The sequence below is a fragment of the Pollachius pollachius genome, assembly GCF_949987615.1.
Source record: "Pollachius pollachius genome assembly, chromosome: 1".
In the NCBI taxonomy this organism is placed as follows: Eukaryota; Metazoa; Chordata; class Actinopteri; order Gadiformes; family Gadidae; genus Pollachius; species Pollachius pollachius.
In genome coordinates this window covers 11,291,282-11,315,225 of record NC_136934.1, presented here as the reverse complement: position 1 = coordinate 11,315,225, position 23,944 = coordinate 11,291,282, and the positions used below count along the sequence as shown (strand labels likewise).

The 23,944-nt window shown below is 43.2% G+C and overlaps 1 protein-coding gene across 1 annotated transcript; it reads right to left on the bottom strand.

The window, feature by feature from the left end:
• Positions 1-1,180: 1,180 nt before the first annotated feature.
• Positions 1,181-22,442, bottom strand: npdc1b (neural proliferation, differentiation and control, 1b; the record flags this gene model as incomplete). Its single annotated transcript, XM_079753031.1, has 8 exons — positions 1,181-1,252; positions 1,725-1,824; positions 2,048-2,127; positions 3,719-3,780; positions 4,428-4,626; positions 4,963-5,033; positions 7,626-7,772; positions 22,334-22,442. The coding sequence occupies 8 exons, from the start codon at positions 22,440-22,442 to the stop codon at positions 1,181-1,183; spliced, it is 840 nt and encodes a 279-aa protein (XP_079609157.1).
• Between the last annotated feature and the right edge of the window lie 1,502 nt (positions 22,443-23,944).

The following is a 23,944-nucleotide window of genomic DNA, read 5'->3' as shown; positions in this document are numbered from 1 at the left end:
AAAGGGACTCCAAAATCATTCAAGTTATATTGAGTTTTATAGTGAGCATGTTCACACAGTAAACTTGCCGAGAACTGTACAGGAAATGCATATTTATTCATTGTTTACTTTTATTTTTTTTGCCATAGCACAGCTTCATCAAAATCATGCATAGAGGAACAAGAGCAAAGGACGATACGGTGTCAAAAAACGAACGATTAAAACTTACGATTGCAACGTACGGTTACACGTTACGATGCTTGGGTGTGTTGCCGTGTAACATTTCCATTCAATGTTCAAAACACGAACCAAAGGCGCATTGGAGATTTAAAAAAGGATTGCGACTAGAAGGATTTAACCCAGAAACGTCTCTAATCTCAGTTAATGTGAATATTTGTCTGCAGCCGAAAGCACAAGCAGTCTTGGAGCAATGCTCCAAGCAGAGAATAAAACTCAAAATGAAAGCCCATTCTGTCCCAGAGTTCAGCGTCTTGTTGCGACTCCCTGATTATACTTATGCTAATAAAAACATGTCTGCTACCTTAAAGTGATAAAGTCTCAAAAATAAATAAAAGCTGTGTGATTATACGGTAAGGAGTGTTTTGTAGGATAGTGTAGTGGCTAGGACGTTCCACTCCCAGCCGAAAGGTACCAGGTTCAAACCCTGATGTCCGCAGAATAACCTGTAGGCATTCCTGAGCTATGACACCCAGAAGTGCTCTCCCTGCTCCATAATGACCTGCAACTGAATTAATTTAGGGCCGCTGTTGATAAAAGCGCCTGGTAAATGGCTAGGATGGTGATATTTGTCAGAATGACTCATAGAGGGAATTAAAGAGCAATATGAAATAAAGAATAGCACACGGCAGAAGCAGTGGACACAGAGAAGAGAGGTAGGGAACCACTGATAGGCAGGGTTGGTCGTATGAGAGCCGGAGGGACAGTTGGAAAGTCAGAAGCAAACCGAATCATGTCTCTTCTGCAGGACGCTTAAACCATCACACTCTTCTACTTCCTGTTTCCCTGCTCTCCTCTTTCCATTACACACTTCCTCCTGCTTCTTCAAGTTCCTGCATCATGTACATCACCCCAAGACACACGTGTGTGTGTGTGTGTGTGTGTGTGTGTGTGTGTGTGTGTGTGTGTGTGTGTGTGTGTGTGTGTGTGTGTGTGTGTGTGTGTGTGTGTGTGTGTGTCCAGGCTACTGGGGGAACCTCTGCAGGTAGAGGGTGGAATCGTCAAACAGCGGGTTCTTCACCTCCATCTCCCCAGTCTGAAGAGAGAAGGGAAATAAAGTTTAGTCAGCTTTTACTGACTAAACACCGTTCTGGAACACCATAGTTCTGTACGCAATTCCATTAAGTTAACTTGATCACTTAGAAATAATTCAACCACTGTTTTGCCATGAAAACAACGCAAACGTATGTAAAAGTAATTGTTTATAGCAATCACTAGCACATTTCCAGTTGTACTAATCTGTTATTGAACAAAGCAAGGCCAAAATACATTTTCTTTAATTTTTTAGGTTTTGTATTCATTATACGCCCAGTAAACAGGTTTTTTCGGAATTGAAAAGCTTTCCTAGTGCTAACACATTATTAAAAACAAGAGCCGTTAATAAAAGTTTAATAAGTAGTGCTACTTCACTTTACTCTTAGGTCTGCGGACAAAATGGTTGTTCACTTGTGAACCGATCTGTTGTTGGGTGACACAAGCGTGCACAGTTGTAATGCTTGTTAACTCACCGGAGCCAAACCAGGACACTCGTAGACAGTGAAGTCCCCGTCTTCTGTCTCCTCGTCCGACGTTGCTGCGTAGTCGGGTATCTTTGGCTCGCCTCGATGTCTGTAGAGAGGAAGAGAGGGGAGAGAGAGAGGGGGGAGAGAGAGAGAGAGAGAGAGAGAGAGAGAGAGAGAGAGAGAGAGAGAATAAAGTAATTAACTAATAAAGAATTAAATAATATATTAGCATCAATGTGATACATTAACACTGGTCAGGTATACTGTAATATGGCAATACCTGACCATCAGCATTGATGCTAATCCAACTTCACCAAGCTGCTACTCACTTCTCCAGGGACAGCATCTGTTGTCTCTGGTGCTGGTAGTGGTACATCTGGGCACTGTGGGCAAGCTTCTTATCCCCTGGCTGGGGAGCAAAATGAATAGAAAATGTCATAAAAGGAAACCCAATATACTTAAGGAGAGAGCATTTGCGACATTTCTTCATAATTTCAGAGTTGTTTTTTTACCAGCAAACCAATCACAGGAGGATCTGAAGGAGACAACTGCAAAATGACCATTTGATTTCGGAAAAAAGGGTAGGTTGCGTTTACAACAAAACTGTAACATTGTGTCTGCACACACTGCTTTTCCATCACGGATGTATAATAAGAGGTTGTCATTAGGATGTTCAGTTAGGAGCTAAGGAGTACCGTGGCTAGTTGTCATGGAAACAGAAACTTTTAGACTGTTTCCGAGACAACAAGCCATGTTAGCTCCTTAGCTCCAAGCTAAGCGATAACTCATTACATGTGCATGAATGATTTGTGTCATACGCAGACACAGAAAAATACAGTTTGCTTTGTGAGAGTAACTGACTGTAGAGTCTATAATTTAACAAACCATTCTTTTCAAAAAGTGTCTGTTACGTGCATCTATAAAGCAGACTTATGGTGCTCACCACAGAGCTGTCGTAGGAGTGACCTCTCATCAGTCCGTAGGTGGGGTATTCCACCTTCTGGGACAGACCTACACCTCTCTTTAACCTGAAACACACACACACACACACACACACACACACACACACACACACACACACACACACACACACACACAACATTGGCCTCTAGGTCTCTCATCTTGTGCCCAATAAACAAGGGTAACGTAACATAAACTTTCATTGGTATCATACTCATAGGCATGCACACCAACTCAACGTTACAGTACAATAGGTCAGGATATTGTACTGCGAGCTGGTCAACCTCGCAAAATAGGCCCCTGGCAGGGAGATGCAGGACCCCGTCACGAGGCGTAGGGCTGCGTATTACACAGCTATTTATGGCTTCTTCCGAGAGAAATCAATCATTTGTCCAAAAAAGGTTGTATTGACTAAAACATTATTTATCGCTTAGAAGTAGTATCCATTGCTGTTGATAGTATCCATAGCAATGGTTTGTTATCCATAGCAGCGGTTTACTGCTGATTGCCGTGATTGACCTTGATTCACATTTACAGTGCTTAAAGGGGACATATTATACCACCAGGTGTGAGTGTGATTAGCCTTACAAGCCGTTCACTACCAGCCGTTCATGGATGAGCAACGTTTACTTCAGTCCACTGGGTAGGCTAAGCTAGTAGGCTAGTATCTATCCAGCACAGATCTAGGTGGACACGCCCACTAGTGATGTCATATGGGGCAGATTTTTTCGAAACGGCTTGTAAGGCTAATCACACTCACACCTGGTGGTATAATATGTCCCCTTTAATTAAACCTGTAGGAAATTGTCACAGCTGCCCTACTTAAGATAGAAAATCAAGAGCGAAAATAAACATTATATACATACAAATATACACATACAAGTATAGGCCTACTTTCATATTTAACTCAGTACAATATTGGTATAATAATGTATAATGATGATGATAACCAAGACATAACCATGACATTCATACAGTACATGGATTAAAAAACTGAAGTAAAGAGAGCTTTACAAACAAACAAAGGGTTCCTACCTGACCCAGCAGACTCCGGCGGCCACCAGCGCCAGGGACCCAGCCACGATGAAGGTGCTGCTGAGCACTGAGAACAGAGACAGGACCAGGGTGACTGGGAGGGAGTGACGGACCAACCGCACCGCTCCGAAGGTCGACATCGCCCACCGAGAGGACAGGGGAACCACCAGACACCAGCCACTCCGGGATCTGGCCCTCTCTCACTGGTCTAGGAGTCTCAGAGAGAGCTGGTACCTCCTGGATCTGGCCCACTCTCACCGGTATAGTCTCAGAGAGAACTGGTACATCCTAGATCTGGCCCTCACTTACTGGCCTAGGAGTCTCAGAGAGAGCTTACAGTGTCTGGAGCTAGGGAAAGGAGTGGTCTGGAGGGATCCGGTTGTGTGGAGCTGTGGTTGCACCAGAGCAGGAGTCAATCAGTCCCTGCACCCGCTCGCGGCTCATATACCATGGCATTGATGAGCACTAACATGGCGTGGCAGAGCTAATTGTCAATAAGTGACTGCTTGTGTTGCCTGCCAGCACAAATTGTGCAGGCCGGTCTCGAGGTTCAGAGAAAATTAAATATAAATCCTTTTGGAAAGGAAGGAGCAGGGGTTTATAGCTGGAATTTCCCAAATTCTGGGAAATGGGAGTTTGGAGTAAACAATTGATACAAAACAAAAACGGTGAATATTCTTGAATATCAGTGAATGTCGGTGAACAGTGACGTACCGACGAAGACGTGGTCATTGGGCACGTAGGGGGTGATCACAGGAGCCCCAGAGAGACCTGCCGTGTGATTGGACGCCAGGAGTGGGGCCGAGGGGGTGGCTGCAGTGCTCTGATTGGCTGCCTGTGCTGCAGTAGCAACTGGCTTGTAGGTGGCGCTGGGTACCACCAGGGGCAGCGTCTCCTTGACGACCGCAGCTTCCTGCACCGGGGTTGACGCTGTGCAAGAAATAATTCAATACATATTTATATATTTTTTGATAATTTTCTTCCAATGTGGACAAGGATTAACAAATGTTAAAGACATTTTGTGAAACACACCCGAATGACACACTTCTAGAGAGAGAGATAAATATTCACAACTGTTTATATTGTGTCATGTTACAAGAACACATCTGCAGTCACAACATAACAAAAGTGCATCTATATTCCAAGATTGGGAAAAGCAATGAACTGATGTATTTGTCTGTATTGCATTAATATGCGACTTCAGGCTGGCTTGTGATTGGTTGATACCTGGCTTCCTGGACTTGGTTACCCGCTGTTCAGTGACGATGGTGGACAGGAAATCTATCTCCTCATCTAGCTCAGGGTATGCAGTCTTCTTACCTGTAGATAAACACATAAACACACATCATGTGAGCCACACACACACACACACACACACACACACACACACACACACACACAAGCAGACACACACACTTAAGACATGCCCTATGTACTACAATCATACATCCTTCAACCGCTGGTCCAAGTAGTACGTCATATGCTGAACCCCAGTTGGATTTATGACAATTGTTTGTATTCATAGGGTGGCACATTCATATCTCGACATCTCCGTTATTTTTGAGATAATACATTATTCAATTGAGACAGTTTTACGAGCTGCTTTAACCCTCAAACAAACCATCCCCCCGCTGAGGCTGTTACCCTCTAGTGGTTCGAGATGGTAAGTGCAGTCATCAGGAAATAGTCACTAAAAACCAACCACGGTAGGCTGTGTGTTAAGTTGTGCAATGCAGAGTGCAGGGAGGCTGAGGGAAATGAGAACATTAGAACATGATGATATGATGGCATGAGGAAGGCTATGAGAGGATGAGATTATGAGAGGGTGTGCACATGAGGCTATGGTAGGATTATAGGATGAGGTAATGAGAGCATGATTCTAGTGGGTGGAGTGAGTTGTAGTCACATGTCATCAAGGAGAAAGAGCTGACACAGTGATGCAGTGTTTGTGTGTGCGCGAGTGTGTGTGTGTGTGTGTGTGTGCATACCCAAACGTAATATTCATTATTTAGAGTAGGTGGATGAGTGTGTGTCTATAGTGTGTATGTCTGTGTGAGAGAGAGGGAATGAGAGATGGAGAGAGAGTTTCATGAAATTAGTTTGAGTGAATGAATGTGCTGCCATGTGTGTCTGTGTGTGTTTGTGTATGTGTGTGTTGTGTGTGTGTGGGTGGATATGGAAAAGCTTTACTGAGTTACTGGGCTGCTCTGACTGTGTGGGTGGAGGGCAGCGAGAGAGAGCGAGAGAGAGCGAGCGAGAGCGAGTTTCAGAAATCACTTGCGCCACAAACCAGGAAATACCTGGTTTAAAGTCAGTGGCGCTTTGTTCAGACGCTATTTTAAGGGCGCATGCATAATGTTGCTTGTGCACCTCGCGCATACACTTTGCTTCTCTCATCTACCTAGCCACACATTCTTGGTAAATTATTTGGGAAAGAACAGCTGATACAGCGGTAATAAGCTGTACTTTTAAATCAATGCATCTGCAAACACCGTACAGCAAACACATATTTTCTTGACACAGACATCGTGTACATGCCCATAACTTTTAGGATTGATGAGTATTTGATCGTGAGAAAACATTGTTTTACCGCGAGTGAGTGTTAAAAAGAATGAATGAATGCGGGCGCGCGTGTGTGTATCTGTAAAATAATTAATGAATGCGGGCGCGCGTGTATGCGTCCATCTGTTTAAACACACGCAAACTAAACACGTAACTCATAATACAGTCCATGGCAATGTATATTAATGGGGGGACACATGCATATTAGGAACACAAGTCGATAACGATAATGCATACAATACTGATAAGAAACGATGTTTATAATGTATTGCGTATATCATTAAATAGAACCACATTTACCGCATATCATATGTGTGTTAAGTTTTCTTTGCCAACAAATTTTTTTGAGGACTCAGTATTTCTGAAGTTGTGGAAGAAATCCTTATTCTATGTGTGTATTAGGCCATATTATTTGGCCATAAACTGAGCCATTTGAAGTTTGAAATTCATGTGCATCTGTCTCATCGGAGACTGCAGACGCGCTGTCAAAATATCAACTCGTCAGATTCAAATGTGCTCATGGCTCTTAACCCATTTGTGCCGGCTGCTGCGCGGCGCAACATTGTATCTACTAGATACAATGTTGCGCCGCGCAGCAGCCGGCACAAATGGGTTAAAGGGGATGGGAGCTGGCACTCTCATTGATTTATTGCACGTTACGCCCAAACCACACCTACGGGTAATTAGGCTACTTCAGACCAACCCTTTTTAGATTTGCGCCGGTTGCAAGAGTCATTTTTGTGCTGGTAAAATAGCGACATCCCCATTGAACCGCCCACAAAGCTACTTGCGCTTGGCGCTTCTCACTTGCGTTTCAGACTGTTAAGATAGGGCCCAGAGAGTGTATGCTTGAGTGTTAAGATAATCTGCAGAGCATGTGGTAAAGTATGTGTGTGTTTGTGTGAGTGAGTGTGTGTGGTATGCTGATGACAGAGGCTGGTAGAGGGTCATTTGATTGTCAGTGTGTGTGTGTGTGTGTGTTTCTGTGTGTGCTGCTAGTGGGTCATTTGATTATCAGAGCGTAGTATCCTCTGACCTGCATACATATCATATATGTACTAATATATAGACTACATATGTTCATAAATATATGAATTGACAGCAAATATTCATTAATCAAATGGTTTATTAATAAATCATTTGATTTGAAAAAAAGTCTAATAATATAAAACAAGGTAGGCTCATGTTTTCAATATCTTTACAATGTAATTGTGACATTAAAAATTAATTAAATGCATTTGTAAATTATTACAATTATTTAGTGCCATGTGTTGCTGGCACCAAAGCCTAGCCCTGGATGTAAGCATAATCAGGAAATATTCAGACCAACAGCTAACCAGCGCAGCTTACCATTGTGGTGTGCCCTACGTCCCCTGACCATACAGCGGCCGTGGGGGTCCTCCACCAGGGGCCCAAGGCAGGGGCCACACTGCGTTCCCCCCAGGGGACAGAAGTGACGGCCAGCCCTTGCGCAGTCCAGACTCCTGGGACATGAGCCTGGGGGTGGTTGGGGGAGAGAGGCACCATATGTCAGAGAAACAAAGAAACATAAGGACAGTCTAATAGGCCCTAACTGTGGTTGAAAGATCTCAAAATCAAATGATAAAGAGATTTATGTCTTAAGTCTGAAGGCAGCCAAGCTCAAATATAGGTCAATGGGGTGTTTCACTTCCCGTGGCCTATATCATAGGACTGCAAGGTTAGTTAAACGTGAATTGAGCAAATGCAGAAGTTGGAGTTATTAATGCTACGATTAACGGTCTGTTCCAAAGTGTCTCTTCTATGCACTTCTACATATTACGTGGTCGTATGTGACAAGTCAACAGCAGACTTGGAGCATTGGAGGAGAGAATAAAAAGAACGTAGCTTTCCACCTCTCATGATGCAAAACACATTGTTATCTTAACATGAGTTTCGCACACACATACGCATACACACACCCACACACACACACACCCACACCCACACCCACACCCACACAGGCACGCACGCAAAGACACAAAGGTATCCCTTGACACAGAGTTTAAACTTTACATAACTTTACATAAAAAATGTGACATAAATTACATTATGCACAAGAATGGAAAACTTCCCAAACCATATTTGATCTGGATTTACTATGATTTGCTTCTTAGGAGTGTAGCAGACTCTTTATCCAGAGTGACTTACAGTGAATTTTGATAAGTTCATGTGTCACTAAGGAGCAGGTAGGGGTTAGCAGGCTTGCATTGAGACATTGAGACTCGAACCCAGAACCTTTTGGATGGTCGCTCAACACCCTAGCCACTTCCGTATCCTGCCCGATCCTGCTTTAGATACTGTATGGTAAACATCCGATGATAACAACAATCATTGTACACGTTTTAAAAGGTGCTTGTAGTAGTAGTAGTATTAGTAGTAGTTGGCTACTACTAGTAGTAGTAGTAGTACTAGCAGTATTAGCAGCAGCATCAGCAGTAGTCAAGGTAGTATAGTAGTAGTAGTAGTAGTAGGCTACTAGTAGTAGTCGACTACTAGTAGTAGCAGTAGTAGCAGTAGTAATAGTAGTAGAAGCAGTACTAGAAGCGGTAGTAGTTGTAGTAGTAGTAGCAGCTGCAGTCACAGCAATAGTAGCAGTAGAAGTTGTAGTAGTAGCAGTAGTTGTAGATGGAGCTTATGTACACATGGTTAGTGTTCTATTCACTACTATAGTATGCAGAGTTTATGTCATTACGATGCTAAGTTCAGCCAGCCATGTGTTTGGGTGCTGGTAGACTAGAGGAGGATGGACAGCAGAGTCATGGCTCTCCAGAGAGGCTCTGCCGGGGAGTGATGGAGTCAAGGCGGTGATGACGCTCATCTCCCTCTCCTAGATAGAGGAGCAGCTGGGACCCACACACCGATAACCACACACACACACTAGACCACACTTGGAACTCTACCATTGCTACCATGCTTTTATGAATTACACGTACCTTTGTACGTTGTATACTTTATTATTCAACCAAACATACTTCTGATAAAAGAATCATTAAAAGCAGTATCTTAGCATTTTTCTGTTTTCAGGTTAATGATATATATTTTATATATATTATGATCTTTAACAATCTTTTTTCACTGATCAAATATAAACCGGAGTAGCTGAATGGCGTGAATGACCTTAGAAAATTGAGGAAAGTCCAGTCTGAATTTATCTTCTTGTTGTGACACAGTTAGGTAAGGGGGAGATTATGACATGGTTATGTGATGGTCTGACATTGTACTTGCTCATCTGGCGGAGGAGGGAAATAGTCCAGGTCTGGACATGAAGTCACAGGGGATATGAGAAGGTAAACAGGAAGAGTTGTGCAGACCAAGAGCCTACAGCAAGCCACAAAGCATTTAAAAAACAACAACATTCAAGTTATTGCAGTTTGGCCAGCAATCTCATGTTCCTTTCCTTTGAACCACCATCAACATCATCATCATCTTAACCTCAACTATGTGAGACAATGGGTTGCTATGTGCACGTCGTCATGGCAACCAGAGACGGCGTGACGTCACCAGGGGGTTGGTGAGTCATCGTGGCACAAATTAACAACGTTGGGCGGGGCAGGGCTGGGGGGGTGCGGTGGTCCTCAGGCTTCTGGACTAAAGCATCAGGTGGAACGGGGGGGGGTTGGAAGGTTATAATGTGACAGGAAATTAGAGCAGAGCCTAGGACGATGAGTCTAACCAAACATACAGAGATAGAGAGAGAGAGAGAGAGGAAGGGCGTCAGCCCGGTTACCCGAAGTTGCTCGGATTGTGGTCAAAGACAGGTCAAAGTCAATGACAATGACATCCGTCAATGTCAACACAGCAGATTGACCACATGGCCACAATATCATGTGCTCACACGTCAATCATTGCATTTGTTCCTGACATTATTTTTTCAGACTAAGACTGAGAGATGCAGAGACAGAGGGACACAAAAAAGACACAAAGAGTCAGAGATAGAGATAGAGAGAGAGAAAAAGAGAGAGAGAGCGCAAGAAAAAGAGACACAAAGGGATAGCGAAAGACAGAGATGCAGAGACAGAGAGAGAGTAACAGCGAGTGAGAGGGCCCTGGACTAGTTTCAGATGTTATTTTCTTCTCCCCCTTATATTGAGTTATGACCATTAGATTAGCACATCCCATTCTAACCGCTTTTCTTTTCTGTACACCAAATTGGCTGTCGTTGGAGTGGTTGGATCGTTGTTTACCGATTCCCTCACTACTCGTCAGGAACGGATGTTGGGGGGGTCTAGCTTAATAAGGCTATCGCTCTTTTATACTGCCTTTAGATTGGGTTGCAGCAGCTGGAGGCTAGTAATTATTTAGAGGTGGAGCCCCCAAATGTTTGAAGGGGTTAGGGGAAGTTGATAGTTTGGGATTTTACAAGTATCGAATATTACTGCTCTCTCTGTTACTGAGTTACTGGTAGTGAATGTTAGAAAACTATTGGTTTGGAATATTGGTGGTTTTGAATTTTACTTGTTAGGGTAAGGGTTATAGGGTTAGGGAATGTTGGTTGTGGTTGAAGGTTGGAAGGTGGAAGGTTAAGCACAAATAAATGAATAAATACAAGGTTGGACAGGTAATTTGACTTTCATGAAATGGAAATTGCAGGAGCAGCAAGTGACTCTCTGCTGGTTTCCAACCAGGGGAATGAGAGTTAAACTCAAGAACACAGTCTGTATGGAAATCCAGCAGCTCAACAACTTCCCTGAAGAGTCAGGGTGGCCTGACCAAGCTCTAACAAGGTAAACAACAGGGGTTGGCAACAGGCGCCAGATTATTCTGAAGTTATATGATTTTTTAAATTTTTTAATTTTTGAATATCAAATATCTATATCTGTTAGCTTACCGTATTTTCCGCACTATAAGGCGCACTTAAAAGCCGGTAATTTTCTCAAAAAACGACAGTGCGCCTTATAATCTGGAGCGCCTTATATATGGATCAATTGGTTAATTGGTTGATCCATACTGGTTGTAAACGGCGCTCTGTCAAAATGTTTCAGTATGAAAAACCAATAAAAACAATTTAATAATAATAATAAAATGTTTCACTACGACTACGATAAAGCCACACCGCTTGCAGCATTACGGCTATCGTAGTCAGTGCACACAGCATTTTACTGCGCTTACTCACGGAAGGTCACACTATACGATCACAGAGCCAGGAAATCGGGCGGAAGACTGGCCACACTACAAGATTCGAGGGTGCGATGCTCTACTTTGTATCATTCACGTTTGCAAGATATTTAAAAAATCGAAGGTTTGGAACTGCGTAATTGTGTTTTACTTTTTTGTCATAAAGGTTCCAGTTTTATATCTGCTAAATGCAGCAACTCGTCCTCACAGTTGCGTTGCGCGTGACGAGCTATACAATTAGCACAGCTCCATCTAGTGGATGCATAACGCATCCCCAGTCAAACGTTTGACTGCAGTATCTTCTATGCTATGCGCTTTATAATCCGGTGCGCCCTATTTATGAAAAAAGTTCTAAAATAGGTCATTCATTGAAGGTGCGCCTTATAATCCGGTGCGCGTTATAGTGCGGGAAATACGGTAAATGTAAAGGGCCGTGTATTTTTTTTTCTTTCACAACCGCTTTTTTAATTTAAATGTAACAAATCCTGCTACTACTCCCGGAAGGTTAGAGACACATTCATCACGGTCACGCGTAAGCTGCGAGGGGCTGAGCGGGAGTTATTGGGAACCAAGGGCGTAGGAACCAAGGGGGACAGAGGGGACGTGTCCCCTCCAATATTGGAGACAGGCGCATTTGTCCCACCTAAAAATTATACCGGGGGGAGAAAAATATTTTATTTTATTTTAAAAGCGCAACACAGCGTCTTGTCACCGCTTCTTATTCTAAAAAACTGGATGATTGAGTGTGCAATTAAATAATTGATTTGATATTTATCAGTTCATTACTGCCATTCAAAATGTGTTTTCCTTTACATTTACAAATGTATCTTTTTAGTAGAATAAAGTATATTTGTGAATTTTTTCAGTGTTGTTAATTTATGACATATTTCTGTTCAAACCATTAACGGATCTGTCACTCATTCCTACGCCCCTGTTGGGAATTATGCAATATTAAATGAAATGGAACCACCCTCTATAGGCCTATATACAACAACCATGGCGACCCGACATTACTTATTTTTGTGTGATACTGCACATAGAGAAAGGCAGGAGCTGTTGACAAAAGTCCACAAAAGATTTAAGACGCCAAGCTCTGAGACTTTTCTGTTTAACGCAAGTAGAGTCTCTGATGAGGCTACTTCACCTACAGCTCTTCTAACGGTGAGTAGGCTAGGAACGGAGGTTTGTGTGTGCGCAGTCAGTCAGTACCCGCCATGGTGTGCGTATATGTGCGTGTGGGCAGTCAATCAGCAGCCCCTTCTGTGTGTGTGTGTGTGTGTGTGTGTGTGTGTGTGTGTGTGTGTGTGTGTGTGTGTGTGTGTGTGTGTGTGTGTGTTGTGTTGTGGGAAGTGTTTAAAGAGTGGTTGGCTGCTTTTTTAGGTGCACACTACTGCCCTCTCTACAGCATAAGGCCTTTCTACAATGAGAAGCCGGTTCGGTCGAGGCTTGGCACGCCCGGCGAATTCACCCACATGCAAAAATGAGTTCACGTCTAAGTGTAGGCCACAAACGCGATTAACTATTTACAAATGCAAAACGCCAACATATTCTTTAATTTGCTGACCACTTGTTTTTTATCCTGACAAAAGCCTCGTAAGGACAGTTCCTCTGCGTCTGTCTCGTAGATCGCTTTTAATCTTTCAACGTCTTTGTTTAATACACTGCATCACCTTCTCTCACATGATCAGTAGCTCGCGGATTTCACTTTCTCTCCAGTTAGAACTCCTCATGATGATATCGCTGCGTTGTCTCTGTGAAGAGAACCGCGGAGCCGTCGCATTTACATCAGAATGAAACCCAATAAACCGCCAATATGTGTAGGGTCCGGGAGGGTAAATTGGGGTGCTAGCTCAAGCAGGCAATTTACCTCGGGCAGTGTAAACGCACTGACCGTGCAGCGAAAAAGGCGTGCATAAGACGGCATATACACTGCCAAATATGCCATCAGGAAAGGAGGAGCGGCTTTACGCATGGTCTTTGCATATAATGAGACCCTTTCTACGTACACTTTTACCTGCCAGACTCCACTGGAGAACCAGGCTGACAACCGCACAACTTTTTCATTTTATCTTCTTATTTAGGGTTAGACTAATAGTTATTTGGGGACAAGATCAGCAAATAAATTCATTCAAATACCAATTTGAATGAATGAATTTGGATGTCCCACCTGCTAGGCAATATTATGAAATAACTTATTTTTCTTTTTTAATGCAATAATCACAATCGCGTTTGCTGTTTATAACGTGGTCAGGCATGACATTTAAGTGATTAGGGCATACACTTGTTTATATGTAATTCTTTTAAGAGTCATCTAGAGCTTGGTATGCATATGGCTAAGCCAGCGGACGGGCCTGCGTAGCAGTTCCAGATGCACTTTCATTAATCAATTCCTTGAACTAGCCTTTGATAATGTTCTGACCCGCCACCTACTGGCTGGAAAACAAATTGGCCCGAGGTCAAACTTAGTTGCCGGCCCCTGGTATATAAGTACCTCGAGGGCAATTACAATTTTAAAAAAATGGAACTAACAGCAGTGCAGATGTCCAAATTGTTTGTGTATTGTGTTGACAAGAGAAAGAAGGGTTAGAGATTAAATTTGTCCAAAGATTTGCGGTTTGCCATTTTACAGTGAAACTGAAACCCTGACATTCCAACAAAGACCATCACCTATCCCTGGTTTGGTCTGTTTCCTAGCAACCTGTGTGCTCTGCATTTCCACAAACTCTCTCTCTCTCCCTCTCTCTCTCAAGGCTGACCAGCTCCTCCCTCTATCAAAGGTTCTACGTTTCTAGAGTAACTCTTGTACATGACAACATGCAGATGTGAATAGTACCATTAATATTGGATGGATTTTTACCCGACTGAATTTCCCGTCTAGGATCAATAAATTCCCATCTTACAATCGTATCTTGTCTTATAAGACACACCCTCAACCAACACTTAAGATAGTTTGGGAGTGCATTGTGCTATCTTTTGAGGGAGCATTTTTGTAAACACAACCCAGCAGTCCGTATTGGGAGACATTGATTAAATGTATGGATTCATCAATAATGAATGAGTTTACTGGTAGAATATTTTAACCCAGCCCTCTCTACATTGTCTGGGTGGCTTTACTGGCGAGAGATTACCAAGACTGTTCTCACAGATGGCAATGACATGAAGAATAAGAAATCTGTGCTTTAAGAATGCTTTTAGATTACTCTTTAGCTCCCACTCCAGATTTCACTTAAACAGCAAAGCTGAAAACAATTAAAGAGAGTTTGTTGATCAGAACCTCAATGTCTCAGCTAAGATGAGACAGCGCCATCAAAACGCGAAGCCATCAGATGGACAACAGAGTCAAGAACATGAAACATTGAAAACAACAAACATTTCATTACCTCCATCTCTGCTGCAAGTCTAAATAAATCTCTCCGAACTCAAGGGATGTTTGGTCTCAATAAATGATGCCACAGATGCCACATCGGCAGCTACTTTGTGGAGATTTCCTCTAAATGTCTTCCGCATTGCCGTTACAACGCAACATTATGGCTCCTAATGTTGCCAAGATGTCACACAAGCACACACACACACACACACACACACGCACACTCTCTCTCTCTGAGCAGAGAACATCCAACAGAACTTCCAATCATCCCCCTGCATAAACTTTAATATATATGCTTTATTGGCGATATAATTCTCATTAGGCCGTCCACAGAGTAACACTGATAAATATAATCATAAAAATGCGGGAAAAAATACACTGCACTCTTAGTTTGAGGTACACTGTGTTCTCTACCGTTATATGACACTGGGATGTACTACACTACTAGAGGACAGGAATTGATGCGTACCAGTGAGATGGCAACCATGACAGTGATGAATCTGCACTTCTGTGATGACTAACTGACCAGTGAGGTGTGGCTGTGTCTAGAATGGAATATATACAGTGGGGCAAAAAAGTATTTAGTCAGCCACCAATTGTGCAAGTTCTCCCACTTAAAAAGAAGAGAGAGGCCTGTAATTTTCATCATAGGTATACCTCAGCTATGAGAGACAAAATGAAAAAAAAAATCTAGAAAATCACATTGTCTGATTTTTAAAGAATTTATTTGCAAATTATGGTGGAAAATAAGTATTTGGTCAATAACAAAAGGTCATCTCAATACTTTGTTACATGCCCTTTGTTGGCAATGACAGAGGTCAAACGTTTTCTGTAAGTCTTTACAAGGTTTTCTCAAACTGCTGCTGGTATTTTGGCCCATTTCTCCATGCAGATCTCCTCTAGAGCAGTGATGTTTTTGGGCCACACGGACTTTCAACTCCCTCCAAAGATTTTCTATGGGGTTGAGATCTGGAGACTGGCTAGGCCACTCCAGGACCTTGAAATGCTTCTTACGAAGCCACTCCTTCGTTGCCCGGGCAGTGTGTTTGGGGTCATTGTCATGCTGAAAGACCCAGCCACGTTTCATCTTCAGTGCCCTTGCTGATGGAAGGAGGTTTTCACTCAAAATCTCACGATACATGGCCCCATTCATTCTTTCCGTCACACGGATCAGACGTCCTGGTCCCTTGGCAGAAAAACAGCCCCAAAGCATGATGTTTCCACCCCCATGCTTCACTGTAGGTATGGTGTTCTTTGGATGCAACTCAGCATTCTTTCTCCTCCAAACACGACGAGTTGAGTTTTTACCAAAAAGTTCTATTTTGGTTTCATCTGACCATATGACATTCTCCCAATCCTGTTCTGGATCATCCAAATGCTCTCTAGCAAACTTCAAACGGGCCCGGACATGCAATGGCTTTAGCAGGGGGACACGTCTGGCACTGCAGGATTTGAGTCCCTGGCGGCGTAGTGTGTTAGTGATGGTAGCCTTTGTTACTTTGGTCCCAGCTCTCTGGAGGTCATTCACTAGGTCCCCCCGTGTGGTTCTGGGATTTTTGTTCACCGTTCTTGTGATCATTTTGACCCCACAGGGTGAGATCTTGCGTGGAGCCCCAGATCGAGGGAGATTATCAGTGGTCTTGTATGTATTCCATTTCCTAATAATTGCTCCCACAGTTGATTTCTTCACACCAAGCTGCTTACCTATTGCAGATTCAGACTTCCCAGCCTGGTGCAGGTCTACAATTGTGTTTCTGGTGTCCTTTGACAGCTCTTTGGTCTTGGCCATAGTGGAGTTTGGAGTGTGACTGTTTGAGGTTGTGGACAGGTGTCTTTTATACTGATAAGGAGTTCAAACAGGTGCCATTAATACAGGTAGCAAGTGGAGGACAGAGGAGCCTCTTAAAGAAGAAGTTACAGGTCTGTGACAGCCAGAAATCTTGCTGGTTTGTAGGTGACCAAATACTTATTTTCCACCATAATTTGCAAATAAATTCTTAAAAAATCAGACAATGTGATTTTCTGGATTTTTTTTTTCATTTTGTCTCTCATAGCTGAGGTTTACCTATGATGAAAATTACAGGCCTCTCTCGTCTTTTTAAGTGGGAGAACTTGCACAATTGGTGGCTGACTAAATACTTTTTTGCCCCACTGTATATATTATTAATATTATTATTATTATTATTATTATTATTATGTGCCATATTTATAATGCCATCGCAAGTTTAAGAACTCAGGCTATTATATCTAGTTGTTTGTATAACCCTATGTGGACATGGTTTTGTGAAACCAGAGGTTTGTTGACAGGTGGACATAGAACAGACTCAGGGTTCCTTGAAACAACTACCTCATACACATACCAAAGGCCTCAGGCGTGGTACTGAGACCACTGTCCATACGAGCAGATAGTACCCATGGAAACCAGTATCCAGGGAGACCAAATTGAACCATGGAAGGAGTTCTCCCACCAACACCCATTGGATAAGTCTGCCAGCGTCAGCCCACCAGAGCCAATCAGGAGAAGCTTCCCCTTTAAAAGGTGGAGCTCAAACACTTGAGAAACAAAACAGTGTGCGCACATTTGGTTTTTCCATCCTCGACTGAACCCAGGTTCACTTATTATTATCTGCTACGTCATTGTTTTATCTGAATACTATCAGTTATCATTAAAGATGTTTCCTCCATTTTTTATTCTCTAACCATCTAACCTAAGTTAAGAACTGCTAGAGATCTCTACGAGACCCGGTGTGTCCCATGTATTGTATTGTTCTTGTTATGCTGCCTTGTTTTCCACTATTTTTCTATTTCCAATGAAATAATATTATAATTCAATAGTGTCCTAGGCCTGTGTTTAAAGAGTCTTCCTCCGTAATTTTGTGTAAATTGATGGCGTAATACCTCAATATTCCTTACCTTCATCTTATCTCTTATCTTAAAAGTTGCCATAGTGATTTGTTTTGTTCAATTTCCAACTATAGTTGTTGTTGCTACTACTGCAGGCATTATATCATTCAAACATTTCTCAATGTGAAGTGAATGTCAGGATTACTAATATATAACCATCTATAACAATAAACCATATCGCCTTGCTAGACCACAGAAAGAAAAGCATACAAAAGTTCAAACTCAAACGGACATTGTCAAAAAACAACAACTGTTTCTGTCGTCCAAAATGTCAGATCAGTTCTTTCCTATTCCAACATCAAACCACCTGCTGAGTAGAAGGTGGCTGGTGCTGTCTCCATCCGTCAGGACGGAAAGGTCATGACTGGGGTGTGCGTCACGAGACAGACAGAGGGGGACTGCGCGTGTGTGTGTGTGTGTGTGTGTGTGTGTGTGTGTGTGTGTGTGTGTGTGTGTGTGTGTGTGTGTGTGTGTGTGTGTGTGTGTGTGTGTGTATGTGTGTGTGTGTGTGTGTGTGTGTGTGTGTGAGAGAGAGACACCCTTCTTTCATCTCTCATGTCAGGGAGCAGTATGCGGCTGTCTGAGGCGTGCCCCAGGGTCCTGAAGTCCTCATGTTACCCGGGTTCAGTTTGGCATCAGGTCCAACAGAACCAGGCAGCAACATACACTCCCCCGCTACATCAACACATGGCAGACCACCAGACCAGCAGCTTTACAGAGCACACGCTAACCTAATCCAGCTCTCTCTCTTGCCCTCTCTATCCCCATCTCTCATCCCGTCTGACTGTGGCTTAACAGTTGACCTCACGTCTGGCACACAGATACACTGATCCCATAGAGAGAGAGAGGCATAGACCAAAAGGGAGAGAGAGAGAGAGAGAGAGAGAGAGAGAGAGAGAGAGAGAGAGAGAGAAAGAGAGTGACAGAGACACTGAGAGAGATCAAGGATGCTAATGAAAAGTTTGATGGCACTTGATGACACTTGCTATCGAACCCAGTACCTTTGGGCCGGGAACAAAACAACCTAGGCCTGAAAATACTGTGCGGAGGAGATTCAAATAACAAATGCCTGACATGAAACAACACAGTGGAATATGTCCACGCTCAATTCTGTGTGGGATGTAGTCACACACCACCAGGGCGCCATAACACCATGATGGACTACCATGGTGTCAGGGCAGCAAAGAACTAGTGTAATGAAGGAGACTCGTCCCACATCTTCCTCCTTCCTTTAAAAGTATGCAGCACATGATGAGTGTCCAGAGTTACACTGGACACTCATCATGTGCTGCATACTTTTATCGAGGGCGTTCCATAACGCCGTCCAGTAGACGCGAGTTCAGCACTTTTAACTCATAAAATCCTATTTGAGTGTAGACATACAATGGTGCGGTTGTCAATAAAGCTGTGATCTGATCGCACGCGCACCAAGAAGTCAGGGTAAACATGGGTCTGTGTTAAATATTAAGTTTGAACATTGAGCACAGAAGCTTTAAGGGGGTGGTTCCAAGCCTTCCGCTAGGCCCTGGCTAGCCGCTAGCGTCAATGCTAGGTTGAAGTTAAATTCCCCAGGAATACATTGGCAACACCGCAACTGAAATGTCATTGTGTATGGACTGCTTCAGCGGAAACATTCTTCCATAGTCTCTGTAATGATTAATATTGCATTGATTAAACGTAGCATAGCACCTGGGGAGTTTTTTTTCTCTTCTTGCATAGGTAGTCGGCGTAACCCGTGGCAACAGCGGCCCTTTCCCGCAAACAGCAGTTTAATCAGGTCTCCTGTTTTACTGCCTCCTGGAACGGAGCTCATTCACACAAACGGCAAAATTCTGCGCACACACGCAAAAGAAAAACATGCACACGCAAGCACACACGTATGCAAGCACACACCTAAGACAAACACACACACACACCTGTCACACACACGTCAGCACACACATGCAAGAAGGCATGCACACATTTAAAACTTAAGGACCCAGAGCTCATGGAGAGCATACAATGGAAGGAAAAACACAAGCTACTTTCTGCTTTATAAAAGGTACTTTCTTTTGTATGATTTGTGTGGACCTCTTTAAACGGTGTACTACCTGCCTGTTCATTTTTTACTGTTTTGCCAGATTGTTGACGACAAATGTAGATTTTAAATATATTAATTGGACAATAACGTTCTCTTATCTTATCTTTTGGCTAGACTATAAGATCCAATTTCTTTCACAAACAGGGACAATAAACTACAATCTGTTCCATCTCTCAATGCAGACGTTAAGCTATGACACTACAAGATAATGTTTTATATGAAGAAAAATCTGCAATCTGCCTTGGTCCACAGATCCACACACAAGAACACACACACACACCTTGAGATACCAATATGTGTTATGGAAAACACACACACACAAAGTTTATCTTCTCTGTAAGACACACACACACACTGGAGTGTAATCAGTGAAGGACATAGAGAAGAAAGGAGTGAATGAGAGAGAGGTGCTTAAGGAAAACACACACACACACACACACACACACACACACACACACAGCTGGGGATTGAATTCAGCTGGAACAGATATAACAGGGCAGACATTTTCCAGATGATATTATTATGAGGGACTGGGCTTTAGTTAATGAACCTGCTTCATCTCTCCAGCCGATTATTTTTATATATATATATATATATATATATATATATATATATATATAAAAATAAGAGAGAGAGAGAGAGAGAGAGAGAGAGAGAGAGATTGTAACCAACAGCCCAATAACAATGTTTCCACCTCCCTCCCATCAATTTTTCCCGCTAGGAAAAGAAAGATGAGTATTGTTTTTAAATATGAAAGTGGTTGAATGGCTTTGGTCTCCTCCCAAAATAGTTTGTTGACAGGGAGAGGAGGAGGTGGGAGGAGGGGTGACATGGAGAGGGGGAGAAGCAAGGAGCAAGAGAAGGGGGGGAGGAAGAGACGGGGAGGAAGTAGGAAGATGAGAAGGGTGGGAGAGGGGGTGGAGGTGAGGGGGGATGGGGAGAGGCAGAGAGGGGAAGGAGCTGGGAGAAGGGGGAGGAGGAGGGGGATGGAAGAGAGGGGGAGGAGGAGAGGGGAAGGAGGAGAGGGGGAAGAGGGGAGGGGGAGGAAGTGGGAAGTTGAGAAGGATGAGAGAGGGTGGAGGTAAGGGGGAAAAAGAGAGGGGGAGGAGGAGAGGGAGAGGAGAAGAGGAAGAGAGGAGGAGGAGAGGAGCAGGGAGGAGGGGCGTGGAAGAGAGGGGGAGGAGGGGAGAGGACGAGAGGGAGCGGGCTCTTGAGCTGACAGGGGGAATGTGTCGGAAAGTTCTGGTCATCGAGACTACAGTCCTCCAGCTCTGATAATAGCAGAGGGCCGTCTGGAATACCACTACTTCATCCATCTGCCTCTGCAATGAAAATTCCAAGAACTTTAATATAAGTAGTCTATTGGCACATATCCTTATTGTATTTCGGTATAAATATCTGAAAATCAAGATCTTGAAGATGTTACGGGTGAAATATTATTCTTGAACAAATGGAGATTTCTGGTTCATTAAGTGCCATGTAACAAGTTTCTGCCCCCTGTATTTCAGTGTTCCAGAGATGTTGTTGTTGTTGTTGTTGCAACAAGTAAAATTAGGTGAGAATACCATCCCTTTCTGTTAGTATGGTAAGAGGTTAATCAGTTAGCAGCACCTTCATCCAAAGTGACTTAAAATTTTTTTAATAAATGTCCTTGAAGGAGCAGGTGGGGTTAAGGCATCCAGTTCCAGGATGGCTACAGGTAGTCTGTACCTACTGGGGATGAAGCCCAGAGACCCAACCAGAAGTCTGTCCTGTGACAGAATACTGGAGCAGGATCAGGGTTGATTTGGCTGGAGATTCACCCTGTTCAATGTACCCATACATTCTAAATCCATCATACCCTATGCAGAACTATTGGTATATAGACAAAATATACGGATGAATTATTGATCATGAGTCATTCAGGGAACAGGATAAAAAACAGACTCATGCATTTTGTTGTTGTTGAGCTGAGTGTTTTTCACGATAATGATGCAGGATTTTGCCCAGGATATTTGAGCTGTTTTGTGATCTCATTTAGCCATCAAACATAATAAAAACCATCTCCACCAGATACAGACCAAACACCGATGACGCAGAACAAGTGTTTTTCAAACCCATCTAACCAAATCAATAACCTCCTACTCAAGTGAAGGCCAATGAAAAAGGCAAATCAAACATCAACGTTTTAGATTAAAAATAAACACAGTATCCCATTTCAATAACACATCACATGTCTTGGCAACAGCGCCAAATAAGGCAGGCTACTATACGAGGCCATTCATAAATATCACGGGAGGGCAGGTGTTATGGTCTTGGTGGGGGTGGGGGGGGGGGGGGGGGGCTATATAAAGACACCACGACACCATGTTTACATTAACAACACTTAAGAGTGGCATGTTCAAGACAAAAAGCCAGTTTCAGGCCCGACACATTATTGGTGCGCATTTTGTAAACAATGACGACAGAAATAGTCTCCAACAGTAACCCCTGAATCAAGTCTCACATGTTCACTTCTCCCAGTTTTCCCACTGCTCTCCCTCTAGACCCCCTTCCAAACTCTCTTTTATTTAATGTCATATGTTCCCTTACCCGTCAGACAGTCGCTGGCCAGGATCAGCGTTGCCAGCAAGGCGAGGCGGGAGAGGAGTGCGGGCCGGACGGCTCCGGAGGACCGCATCCTGCAGAGCTCTCCTACCATGGCAGCGACGCACGGACACCAGGGACCATTACTCCGCCGCGTACCCCCCGTGAAGAAAAAATAAATAAGAGCGTCCTTACAAAAGCCTCTTGGTGTAGACCTGTTTAGCAGTCTTTAAATCAACGCGGACACGCAGGCTCTTGGAGGATTCATGGTGAGGGTTATGGGGCTCGGACGCTGGGTTGTGGATGAGGTGCTTCTGATCACACGGTGTGTGTGTGTGTGTGTGTGTGTGTTTTTGCTGTTGCCCGGCTGGATGAGAGGAGAAACGTCACTGTGTCGTCACGACGTCTTATCTCCACCACGCAGAGAGGAGAGCTGTGGGCGTGTCCATCCATCCGCGAAGTCATCATTACCAATGTGGTACCTCAAAAAAAACTACGGCTACAAAAAAAAATCACCAACAATGGAATCGAATGCAACAAAACATGAAACAAGATTAATTTAGCACATTTCTAAATTAGAAATATAGCAATAGCCTTAATGAAGATTACGAAATGTATACAAAAACGTGAAACATTAATCCCATACCGCAACTACACATAGGCCTAACTTTATTATATGTGTAGCTTACAGCCGACTACTACCTGCAACACTGGAACACTCTGGACTTCTGATAGTAATATTGCTATCAACCGTCTGTTTTGCATAGGACAGGGGTAAAGTCAAATGTCTGTTATCATCTTCTGTGACAACTACACTCTCAACTGGCTTCACAGATCTCTCTTAAACCCATGTCCTCCAAAAAAACTAGGAGGAATAAAAAAAGTATCCTAAACCCAGAGGGGAAGGAAGAAGCCTTGATAAGTAACATACAAAGGAGACTGAGTTGACTCCTTGTGGAGCGACAGAACAACAAGATGTTTCGAACAAGGTTCATCATCCGTTGACTACAGTACAGCCTGCAAAGAACCAAAAGAAGAACAAATACAAATGCAGTCATGCTGTTATATTTAATCGATAATTATTTATTATCAATAAACATGTGATTCATAATTCAGCGTAAAACAAATCTAAAAAGTAGGCTTTTCGAAAAGGATTGGGAGACGAATACACTTGAAAACAATAAATAAAGCAGGAGCAGGGGAGAGAGTGTGTGTGTGGGGGGGGGGGGACTTTAAAAAGGATTTGTAGTTCCAGTCCAGGGATTTAAACATATCATACAACATCTCTTCGATAAAGGGGTCAACTCAGGTAAAATAGTGTCATTCATGCGTGTGGAGGGGAAATGGTTTGATGTCGGGAACAAGGCTTTGAATGACCTATTTGTCTTCTTTGTCGTGCTGACATCGATGAAGAGTTCAGTAAAACCGAGGATGCAGACAATGATTTGGAGAAAGGCATTGTACATTGATTACTTGCGTGTGTTCCAACACCATTTAATTTCTCCCACAGAAGGGGGGTGAGACAGGAAAACAGAAAGAGAGGCAAGAGAAGAAATTCAATGAAAATTTAGTCAAACTAACTAGAATATCTATAACAAATTGGAGGGTTATTTGCAC